The sequence below is a fragment of the Poromitra crassiceps genome, assembly GCF_964638095.1.
Source record: "Poromitra crassiceps genome assembly, chromosome: 10".
In the NCBI taxonomy this organism is placed as follows: Eukaryota; Metazoa; Chordata; class Actinopteri; order Beryciformes; family Melamphaidae; genus Poromitra; species Poromitra crassiceps.
In genome coordinates this window covers 52,845,793-52,858,424 of record NC_139631.1, presented here as the reverse complement: position 1 = coordinate 52,858,424, position 12,632 = coordinate 52,845,793, and the positions used below count along the sequence as shown (strand labels likewise).

Below are 12,632 nucleotides of genomic sequence, written 5' to 3'. Positions count from 1 at the left end.
CCAGGTACACTCACAGCATGAATGCCTCTGCTGGCCAGGTACACTCACAGCATGACTGTCTCTGCTGGCCAGGTACACTCACATCATGACTGCCCCTGCTGGCCAGGTACACTCACATCATGACTGCCCCTGCTGGCCAGGTACACTCACATCATGACTGCCCCTGCTGGCCAGGTACACTCACAGCATGGCTGCCCCTGCTGGCCAGGTACACTCACATCATGACTGCCCCTGCTGGCCAGGTACACTCACAGCATGGCTGCCTCTGCTGGCCAGGTACACTCACATCATGACTGCCTCTGCTGGCCAGGTACACTCACATCATGACTGCCTCTGCTGGCCAGGTACACTCACAGCATGGCTGCCTCTGCTGGCCAGGTACACTCACAGCATGACTGCCTCTGCTGGCCAGGTACACTCACATCATGACTGCCTCTGCTGGCCAGGTACACTCACAGCATGACTGCCTCTGCTGGCCAGGTACACTCACAGCATGACTGCCTCTGCTGGCCAGGTACACTCACAGCATGACTGCCTCTGCTGGCCAGGTACACTCACAGCATGACTGCCTCTGCTGGCCAGGTACACTCACATCATGACTGCCTCTGCTGGCCAGGTACACTCACAGCATGACTGCCTCTGCTGGCCAGGTACACTCACATCATGACTGCCTCTGCTAGCCAGGTACACTCACATCATGACTGCCTCTGCTGGCCAGGTACACTCACATCATGACTGCCTCTGCTGGCCAGGTACACTCACATCATGGCTGCCTCTGCTGGCCAGGTACACTCACAGCATGACTGCCTCTGCTGGCCAGGTACACTCACAGCATGGCTGCCTCTGCTGGCCAGGTACACTCACAGCATGACTGCCTCTGCTGGCCAGGTACACTCACAGCATGACTGCCTCTGCTGGCCAGGTACACTCACAGCATGACTGCCTCTGCTGGCCAGGTACACTCACATCATGACTGCCTCTGCTGGCCAGGTACACTCACAGCATGGCTGCCTCTGCTGGCCAGGTACACTCACATCATGACTGCCTCTGCTGGCCAGGTACACTCACATCATGACTGCCTCTGCTGGCCAGGTACACTCACAGCATGACTGCCTCTGCTGGCCAGGTACACTCACATCATGACTGCCTCTGCTGACCAGGTACACTCACAGCATGACTGCCTCTGCTGGCCAGGTACACTCACAGCATGACTGCCTCTGCTGACCAGGTACACTCACATCATGACTGCCTCTGCTGACCAGGTACACTCACATCATGACTGCCTCTGCTGACCAGGTACACTCACACAATGCTGTGCATGTGCGTGTGTGTGTGTGTGTGTGTGTGTGTGTGCGTGCGCACGTGTATTTATATGTGTGCATTTGTGTGTGTGTGTGTGTGTGTGCAGGTTATGAGGGGGAGAACTGCCAGGTGGATATAGACGAGTGTGAGCTGAGTCCGTGTGAGAATGGGGGAGCGTGTCTCCAGCGCTCGCACCTCCTGCCTGACCACAGCACCACCTTCAGCTACCAGGACGCAGCTGACCACAGCACCGCCTTCAGCTACCAGGACGCAGCTGGCTTCATCTGCCACTGTCTGCCAGGCTTCACCGGTAACTTACACCCCAACTTACCTGTTAGAGCAGGGGTGCCCAAATTCTTTCCCATCAAGGGCCAAAACTCAATCTGGGTGGAGGGCCGAGGGCCAAAAATAAACGTTGTGGAATTACATTCAAATGTTTTGTGTTTTATAGAAAATTAACATTCTAAATCTAAAATAACATTTTAATATAATAATCTACTTTTTATCTGTTTGGTAATTGTAATAATTTGCAATTGGTTATATATATAAAAAAAAACATCTGCATTTGTGGGGAGCTTAAACATTTAATCAGTAAACACCCAGTTAAAAACAGTTGTATTTTCCACCTTTGTAATCAAGAGAGAAATTTGACTTAATTCACAACAAAAAAAAAAAAATCCTCAAGGTACAGGGGCGGAGCGACCCTATCAGCCCAGGGGGGGTGAAGCTCTTAGGGGGGCCCCCCATCCCCCCCCAAAAAAATGTTTAATTAAGGCCGACGGCGATTTTCTTTTTGCCTTTTTTGCATGTTTGAATCTGTTTTAGCCATATTTAGTGGAATATCTCATTTTAAACACACCAATGTTATTGTCTATTGATTGAAATCCTCTCACACTCAGGCCTGGCCTGGCCTGGCATGCAAAAAAAATAAAAAAATTGTTTTGCTTTTTTCCCCCAAATCCGTGGCGGGCCAAAACAAACAGAGCCCCAAATTGGTCACCACTGTGTTAGAGCATACACCAAAATCATCCAAGTGTCTCTAGAACTGTGGGTCTCAAAACCTTTTTTGGGGGGGCTTAAAGGAACACTCCGCCCATTTTCAACCAGCTTTGTATCATTAGAAGATCAGTAGTATATCAGAAAACTGTAAACGGTTTTGAAGTCTGTCATTTAATTTGACAGTTATTGAGTGTTAAAGTGTGGACCAGTGACATCACTGGTCCACACTAACTCAAATTAATAACTGATTAACTCAAATCAACTCTCAATAACTGTCAAACTATTCATCATTCATCTAGTTTGACAGTTATTGAGAGTTGATTTGAGTTAATGAGTTATTAATTTGAGTTAGTGTGGACCAGTGATGTCACTGGTCCACACTTTAACACAAAATAACTGTCAAATTAAATGACAGACTTCAAAACCGTTTACAGTTTTCTGATATACTACTGATGTTCTAATGATACAAAGCTGGTTGAAAATGGGCGGAGTGTTCCTTTAATTATGAGCCAAAAAGGCCGTGTGTTGTAAACTGCCGTAAAAAGCCTGATTGTGACGCATATTCCCAATGCATGTCGGATTAAGACAACTCTAAATCACAAAATGCTAAATTCTGAAAAAGGCCTAATTTGGGAAATCTAACCGGAATGCTGCTGACATGATCCATATCCATTTCAGAATATGGTAATTTCCGGAAGTGGAATATTAGTGTGCATGTAAAGGTAACTCATTGTCTTCTGAGCAGAGAAGTGACACAAGTTTCCGCCTTGCAGGAGACAACTGCTCAGTGAATGTGGACGAGTGTGAGTCAGACCCATGTCGCCATGGAGGTAGCTGTGAGGATCTGGTCAACTCTTATCAGTGTGTGTGTCCAGGCGGCTTCACAGGTAAGGAAGGAGCACCTCCTTATCTCCTAAGCAAACACCTCCTCTGACCTGCTCTGCTCACTATCAGCCCAGTTATACATGATAACCCCGGGGCCGTGAGTCTCCCCGGCCCAAAGCAACGCGCTAATCCCCCTCCTGCCCTGCTATCCATTCTCTCATTAGAGGAGATTTGTCGCTGCATCACTCAAAACAGGGGAAACCCCCCCAAAAACCCCAAAACCTGACCTTGAAAGTCTGGACTTAGAAGGGAGGAACTCTGCCAGAAGTCTCTGGTTGACAAAATGAGAAGCTAATTGGCTAACAGCATTACTGCACTGTGCAGGGCGGGGCTAGGAAGGCATGAGGGCATATGGTATGCAGGAACATAGCAGACACAACAAAGCCAATAGAGAAGCTGCCATATGTCAGCTGTCCAGCTTGGCCGTTAAACAGTCGTCTCCCAAGAAATGTATCAGGGGGAGGGAAGATTATGGCAAAGCCGCTTACCAGCCTGATTACATGTAAGACTGACTGAATCAAAGAAGATAGGTTCTTACCAGCCTGATTACATGTAAGACCGACTGAATCAAAGAAGATAGGTTCTTACCAGCCTGATTACATGTAAGACCGACTGAATCAAAGAAGATAGGTTCTTACCAGCCTGATTACATGTAAGACCGACTGAATCAAAGAAGATAGTTTCTTACCAGCCTGATTACATGTAAGACTCGACTGAATCAAAGAAGATAGGTTCTTACCAGCCTGATTACATGTAAGACCGACTGAATCAAAGAAGATAGGTTCTTACCAGCCTGATTACATGTAAGACCGACTGAATCAAAGAAGATAGGTTCTTACCAGCCTGATTACATGTAAGACCGACGGAATCAAAGAAGATAGGTTCTTACCAGCCTGATTACATGTAAGACCGACTGAATCAAAGAAGATAGGTTCTTACCAGCCTGATTACATGTAAGACCGACTGAATCAAAGAAGATAGGTTCTTACCAGCCTGATTACATGTAAGACCGACTGAATCAAAGAAGATAGGAGACGTTCATCTGAGAAAAACAAGGTTATTTTTTTCAAACAAACTGATTGGCTGATATCCAAATTTTAATACAAGATCAATATCGGCCTCATTATATCAGTCTAACAGCACCCCCTGCCTGTTCATTATAAGAGCTCCTGCCACTAGGGGGCATCCTCCACAGGCCGGCCAGCGCTGCATGGATCAGGGAGGGAGGCACTACAGCCTGGGCTGCATTCCTCCTGTCAACACGGACAGGAGCCAGCTGGAAGCTCACAGGAGGAGGGGAGGAGGGGAGGGGTACAGACTGCTCTGCCTGGGAGGAGGGGAGGGGTACAGACTGCTCTGCCTGGGAGGAGGGGAGGGGTACAGACTGCTCTGACAGGGAGGAGGGGAGGGGTACAGACTGCTCTGACAGGGAGGAGGGGAGGGGTACAGACTGCTCTGCCTGGGAGGAGGGGAGGGGTACAGACTGCTCTGCCTGGGCTGGGCCACAGACAGGAGGGGAGGGGAGGGGAGGGGAGGGGAGGGGAGGGGTACAGTAAACAGGGAGAGATGCACGGTGATATGGTCCGTATTGGCCGATAAAGGCTTTAAAATTAAATATCGCCATCGGCCCAAACGGACATTTCTGCCGATACTGTTAAATGTTGTTTACCGTAATACTGTTTAATTATGCCCAAATGACAGATTACATTTTATTTATTTGTTTTGCGGTTTGTGAAATTGGTCAAATTTGTCCTGGTTGTGATGGCTATTGCCAGGCTCGTCTCAGGGAGAGCAGCAGGAATCCATAAATAAACATCTGGCCTCTTTTAACCTAAGTTGAAGTAGTTTTCTTATTTTGCCTGGTGAATGTGTCCATTTTGAAAAGCATTGTATTTATATGTCTGTATCTGCCAGTGGGCCATCATGATAAGAATAGGTCTAATAATGTGTTAATTCATGATAAGAGGAGACATAATAATGTGTTCATTCATGATAAGAATAGACATAATGTGTTAATTCCAATACAGGAGAGACTTGATGTTCTCTGAAAGTAGGTGGGAATAACTGTGTGCAGACGAGCATATCGGATATCGGCAAAAAAAAAATCCAATATCGTGCATCCCTAACAGGAGCGCCTGTAATCACTCCTGCCTATCTGCCTGGTACAGCGTGGAGGAGGAGAGACAGTTCTGCCTCGTAAGCTAGAGGGAGAGGGAGACACTGAGAGACAGAGAGAGAGAGAGGGGAGAGAGACTGAGACAGAGAGACTGAGAGAGAGAGAAGAGAGAGACTGAGAGAGACAGAGACTGAGAGAGAGAGGGGAGAGAGGGAGAGAGACTGAGAGAGACAGAAACTGAGAGAGAGAGGGAGAGCGAGAGAGAGACAGAGACTGAGAGAGAGAGAGAGAGAGGGGAGAGAGACTGAGACAGAGAGACTGAGAGAGAGAGAAGAGAGAGACTGAGAGAGACAGCGACTGAGAGAGAGAGGGGAGAGAGAGGGGAGAGAGAGAGACTGAGAGAGACAGTCAGGGGAGAGAGAGACTGAGAGAGACAGAGAGTGAGAGAGAGAGAGGGGAGAGAGGGAGGAGAGAGAGGGAGAGAGACTGAGAGAGACAGAGACTGTGAGAGAGAGGGAGAGCGAGAGAGAGACAGAGACTGAGAGAGAGAGAGAGGGGAGAGAGAGACAGAGACTGAGAGAGAGAGAGAGAGAGAGAGAGAGAGAGAGAGAGAGAGAGAGAGAGAGAGAGAGAGAGTGTGAGGACTGAGGAGTGCTGCTTGTTGACTCAGTGCATCATGTTGCTGCTGCTGCTGTGCTGTGGGCCCTGGGGGCTAACAGGTACAGTATGCTTTGGTGTGTGTGTGTGTGTGTGTGTGTGTGTGTGTGTGTGTGTGTGTGTGTGTGTGTGTGTGTGTGTGTGTGTGTGTGTGTGTGTGTGTGTGTGTGTGTGTGTGTGTGTGTGTGTGTGTGTGTGTGTGTGTGTGTGTGTGTGTGTGTGTGTGCGTGCGTGCGTGCGTGCGTGCGTGCGTGTAGTCTTGGCACAGAGACTAAACAGCTTTAGGGTTCCTTTAGGGTATTTTGATGTTGATGCAAGTTGACTGGTGCTGCTCGGGCTCATGAGGAGGCTCTGCTTGGTCTCTAATCCAACTCTGTTTGTGTCGCATAAAGTAACAGTTTTTTTTACATTTCAAAGGTCCAGCTGATCCAATTAAGCAATTAAGCAATGTCACAGACATCCAGTAGCTTTCATTGTATTAAGGACGATTCCAAATCTAATTCACCACTTACTGTGCAATTATTGGCCATTTCTGCAGTCATTTCCTCATCTGCAAATTATGTTGATGGACATCTTGTTGCTTGTGTAACCAGACCTCTGTCTGTTTATCTGCGTGTGCTCTGTATCTAATTCAGTTATGTAGTTTGGCCTTCCAGTGGTTTGATTGATTCACTGGATTTGTTTCATAGGTTAAAATACAGCCTGCTAACACAGTACAGATAAGTATTTTTTCAAGATGGCTGTGAAGCTACAGTACACAACTTTTTTCCATTGCGATCCAACATGCCTTTAAGTAACCAAGAGGGAGCTGGATCATCATGGCTAAAACAAACAGCATAGTTGTTAAATGCAGCAGTCTGATCTGTAGTATTTAGTACATGTCAGCCTCTGTCTTCTCGTCCACGCAGGCGTTCACTGTGAGGTGGACATCAACGAGTGCGAGAGCGATCCCTGCCGGAACGGCGCCACGTGCGAAGACGCTGCCAACTCCTATAGGTGTCGCTGCCCTGAGCCGGAGCCCGGCCTGGAGCCCTGGGGTGGGCCTGACTGTGACGACCGCCTGGTCGGCTGCCGAGGCCACCAGTGTCAACACCAAGCCACCTGTTTCCCCCTGCTGGCCGACGGCGGACAGCACAGCTACACGTGCCTCTGTCCAGCTGGCTGGAGCGGGGAGCACTGCAACGCCTCCACCACGTTCTCCTTCAACTCCCAGGGCTACGTGTCCAGCAACAGGTCCCGACGAGAGGCGGACGACCACCACGACCAGGGGCTCCACATGCAGCTCCGATTCAAGAGCACTCTGCCTGACATGGTGCTGTTCTACCGGGGCACCTTGGAGCGCTTCTTCTCCCTGGAGCTAGTGCGGGGCTTCCTCCAGGCTAGGGTGAAGTCAGGGAAGGTGCTGCAGGTTATCCACCCTCAGCCAGTCAATGACGGAGAATGGCACCAGGCCACGGTGACCATGGACGACCGGCTGGTTCTGGTTGTGAAAGGAGCCGGGTGTGAGGATGTCAAAGGGTGCACGGTGAAGAATGATGTCTACAACCATCTCATCTTCCTCCAGCCCAGCTCCTTCCGACAGGTGTATATTGGAGGAGCACCAGAGGAATATTTGGCACGCACCACCAGTGGGAAGGGCTTCGTTGGGTGTATGGAGGACCTGGAAGTTGACCATAGGCTGCTGCTGCCTCAGGACCTCAGCACAGAGGGGGGGATGGAGATGGGATGCACCAAGGAAGACTGGTGCCAGGCGGAGCCCTGCTCACAACGTGGGGATTGTGTGGACATGTGGGTTCGCGCCAGCTGTGAATGCCACCGGCCCTACTATGGGGAAACCTGTGAGGAAGGTAAATGTACTCATATCTAATAGGGATTGATTGATTGATTGGTTGATTGATTGACTTTATTCATGAATATAGACAATAAAAAATCCAAGGGATAGCATGTAAAAGTAAAGTTTGATGCCTAGTGGAAGGCTGTTCCACAGTAAGGTCTCTGTGTAAAGGAGCTCAGAGCTACACCATTTACTTGTGGTACTATACACACTGGCCCTGGAATACTTCTAGAGTCAAAACATTCCGTATGAAATGTGGAGGTCTTTTATATCAAAGGGTCTCCAAGTCGGGTCTTTGAGGACCTCAAGGATCAAGGTGCAGATGTATTTAGATTTTAGAAAGACTGGCTATATCAGCTGTATGAGTGAACACCAACAACCAACAACTCAATTAACACAATGCTATAAGTTACTAACAACATTGTGCATGCCTCTCTCAGAGTACCCATCCTGGACCTTCAGTCATGAGAACACAACTAGCTTCGCCTCCTTCAACATCTCGGACGCCCACGGAGACAACTTCACCCTCTCCTTCTTAATGCGCTCCCTCAAACACAGCGGTCTGCTCCTGCAGCTTCGCCGCCAAGGAACGCCCTACCTGAGCGCCTACCTGAAGGAGGGCACCGTGGCCCTCTACAGCCCCCACACCACGCTGCTGTCTGAGGCAGAGCTGCTCACCGACGGCCACAGCCGGCTGGTGACGGTGACGGTGCGCTACGGCCACGTGCTCTTCCCCAAGGCAGGGAACCATCGTGCTTTAGGGAACGTGAGCGTGGAGGTGGGGGATGTGGTGTACTTAGGAGGACTACCTCCGGACCAGAACACCACGTCCTGGGGCGGGAGCTTCAAGGGCTGCCTGCAGGACGTCCGCCTGGACCACAAGCACCTGACTGTGGGAGATCACTCGGAGGAGCGAGTGGAGGTCTACCGCTCGGTCAGCCAGGAGGCTGTGCTACAGGGATGCCACAGTGATGACACTTGCAAGGTAAAGTATGGTCGTACAACTTCATAATGTACTTTCTCAACCCTCAGTCAGTGGTTCTCAACGTGAGGTCTGGGACCACATGAGGTGGTTCCTGGGGGTCCCCAGCAAGCTGATGGGTTCTACAAGAGTTCTACAAGAAGTTAACACATTTAGAGAATGTAACCTAGAAGAACGACTGTGTTGATGATAGTTTCACTGCTATCTCTCTACCTGCAATACAGAACTCCATGGGATTGATGCTTCTCGATGACTTCAAACGTAAACAAACGTACTCTCTGGTAACAGAGAAGAGGTAACAGCTTGTGGGCGTAGGCTATTCAATGGTTGGGGTCTATGTTGGCAGTATTAAAGCAGAAAGACATAGGAACTGTAGGCTATAGCTAATAAGCATACTTCAATATTTATCGCAAGTCATATCGGCATCGCAATATTGAGCAATGTTATCGCACATCACAGATGTTCCTCATATTGTGGCCTAAATATCTATCTTGAATTCACCATAAATCGGTTTGTTTGATCCCAAAGCTCCTTAGAGCATGACAGTCACTCTTTTACCTCTGTTACACTTACATTTACCTTCCGCTAGATTGTGATAAGTAATCAAGGATTCTTGTTTCCTCCAGAATGTTCTGATATCTCTGATAACTGACTTTTAATCAAAGCTTGTCTGATTGTATATATATTGTATATATTATTATTATTATCATTATCATGATTATTATTATTATATATTATATATGTTGTGTTATGATATATGGTATATGTATATAGTGATGATATATATTATGTATATTATATTATATTAATGAATATATATATATATATATATATATATATATATATATATATATATATATATATATATATATATATATATATATAAGCAATATCACACGAGAGGGAGTGCGGTTGTTGGCTAATATCGGCACTGCTGTGATTCGGTCGCAGGCACAAGGCCGCAGGCCGAGTGCCGAAGATAATCACAGCAGTGCCGATATTAGACAACAACAGCACGACCTCGAGTGTGATATTGCTTTTATACAACAGTTCTATTAAACAAAGCTGATTAAAAAAATGACAAAAAACTGAGAAAATATAGGATTTCTCTATTTATTCCTCCGCCAACAAAAATAGTTCCCTCAGCTTTCTGCTTTGCCGAAAATGTAGCCTAATCAGCCTAATTAACTGCAGGCTGTCTACTTTACTACTGTCTACTCTACAGCTGTGAAGCGTTTTGTTGATTAGGGCAGCTGTGAAGCGGAGTGATCTACACACAGTGAAGCACCAGTGCATTATCATGAAATATTGGCACTGGTAGGATCCCTCTTGTCCAATAAAATTGCCCGGCCGGAACTAACTGTTGTATATATATATATATATATATATATATATATATATATATATATATATATATATAAATGAATTATGGACTTGGGGGTATAGTCCATGGGCCAGACCAGATATCGGTATCACTCAAGGTGGCAAAATCTAGTCACATTTTTTGAAAAGGTACATGTCCATAGATGATATTTTGGTATGATAACCTTTGCTAAGTGGTAGCTTTGTCACAGTTATCAGCACATGAAGTTAACCACCCCCTACAATAAATTGGTATCTTAGGCGCTGGTGCATATTCTACTTTAGGCTCATTTTCAGGACCTTTACCCATGTTTTATGAAGGCATGTTTGGTCTAATTTTAAAGGGTAGACTCATAGGTTCTTTTAAGCACAGTTGTGAGTTTGTCTAATAAACATAGAGGTCACATGGGCTCTTCAAATTGTCAACAACATTCGTTTTTCCACCATTTCCGCCTAAACTATAGTCTTTATTTGAGCATTATGACATGTAGGAACATCACTGACACAAATAACAAAACCTGAATTACTCACAGGACTGTAACAATTGAGGAAATGTATAATCTTCCCATATATCCCACCATGAAGGCTGATTGTGGGCCTTAAAGTAGAATATGAACCCGGGCCAGAATTTTCACTAATTGGTACCATCCAAGTTGACAAATTCTAGTTTTGTATTTTGAAAAGGTCTGTACCTTTAGATGATATTTCAACTTGATAAACCTTCCCAAGTGGTATCTTAGTCACAGTTAACCCTCAATGACACCAAACGTTGATCCAAAGAAAGAGACAATCGTGTCCCTTTATTTGAACAGAACATGTGATAGAAAAAATCAAGAATTCTAACTTATCATTTATTTAACCAATGATCTTTATCATCACCACTATCACAAATATAATATTAAACAGTATTCATATTCTGTTTTATTCATCATCATCATTATCATCATAGTCATCCAGCCTCCTCATGGGAAGACTTTAGCTCTTCAACATTACAATCTGTTTTGTTGAGACAATAGCATGTCTCTCCACAGGTTGCAAATAGCTGCTTGTCCTGAAGCTTTGCCCAGTTCTGTGGCAGCTTTCACTGGTCCACAATGAATGTTATCAAGGCAGTTTTGCTGTCTGGATTACTTAAAAGCTTTCTCCACTGCATGACATTGTGTCCTGGGGCAATGTTCTTCCATTGAGTGCTGCTTGCTGAACCACAACCTCTCGGCATTCTTGATTGATGTTTTCCAGTACACATCAAACACATCTATTCAGTTACTGAGTAACTGAAAGAGAGAGAAAGAGTAACTTACTCTTTCTCCTTCATGCAACGCTAGGTTCAACACAGAACCAGCAATCTCTCCAAAAGTCTTGCCATCATCTTTCAGCATGAGTGTCTCCAATATCCTCAACTGCTAATGTTGATTTCTCTAACTCGCTAGCAAGCGCAGCGGCTTTGTTGGTTTTCCGCAATGAGACATCTGGATTGAAAGTGACCAAGGCAGTGGACCATGAGCCAGGACATCCTCAATGTGCAGATCTTTACTTTGCGAAGCAATGATCATATGCCCAAAAATATTTCTATCTGCTTTCAAGACCAGCTCCTTGTTTTGTGTTTGGTTTCCTCTATCTCTTTTTGTGATGCCTGAGAATGTCTTCAGATTCTTTTTTTCCCACTTTGTCATGGAACTTGGTTGCTGGTTACTCTTTCTCTATCATATGATTGTTCAATGTGTTATTATTACTACTGTAATTGCTACTGTTGTGGTAGCTAGAATTAGCTAGACATATTTTATGTGAAGTCCTGAGACATGCTTGTGAATTAGGGCTATACAAATACACTTGACTTGACTGACTTGACTTGGTGACACAGCAATTCCTGTGGAAAGGCTGATGATATTAGACTGATCTGGACCTAGAGGGTTTACCCAGCTTTTCTCCATAAGCTCTACAAAGGCATTCACATCTGCCCTATCCTTCTCTATTCTGGGCTTCTGTAGATCGTGATGACTGAAACAGTCTGTGGACTTGTTGCCTCTCATGTTCCTGAGCTGCCTCATATACTGACTTCTGTCTGAAGTGACTGCACCAGCTTTCAGGCTGAAACCCTTGGTTCCTCCAGCAGTCTGATTGTCCTTGTTTATGGTCTCCTCAATTGTCTGGTCTACCATAATCTTTCCAATATGGAATAATTTGTCTGCAGGACGTATGCACCGTCATCCAGTGTATGTGATGCCAACAATCTTTGCTACCTGCTGCTCTGCACCAAATGTCCTCGAGTGGCCACCGCCCGGGTGGGGTCGTCAAAAGGGCCTTTCTGTGTGGAGTTTGCATGTTCTCCCCGTGCCCCCTGGGGGTTTCCTTCATATAGGAACCCCTCACCAAAACATGCAATATCCTGGTCACTGAAGTGGTGCCTCCTCTGGTTGTTCAGGGCGCCTGTTCGGAGGGAGGGGAACTCATTGGAATAGCGTGATCATCCCACGTGCTACGTGGGATGTCCCATA

At 46.4% G+C, this 12,632-nt stretch overlaps 1 protein-coding gene across 1 annotated transcript in view; it reads left to right on the top strand.

Moving 5' to 3' along the window:
• The window catches only part of LOC310784507 (protein crumbs homolog 2-like), a gene marked incomplete at both ends in the record, with an annotated part of 36,656 nt that overhangs the window by 19,090 nt on the left and 4,934 nt on the right, over positions 1-12,632 (top strand). The window contains 4 exons of the mRNA XM_083645491.1: positions 1,409-1,612; positions 3,075-3,188; positions 6,868-7,806; positions 8,234-8,778. Coding sequence (XP_083501617.1) covers positions 1,409-1,612; positions 3,075-3,188; positions 6,868-7,806; positions 8,234-8,778 — 1,802 coding nt within the window. The remainder of the gene's footprint in view (positions 1-1,408; positions 1,613-3,074; positions 3,189-6,867; positions 7,807-8,233; positions 8,779-12,632) is intronic.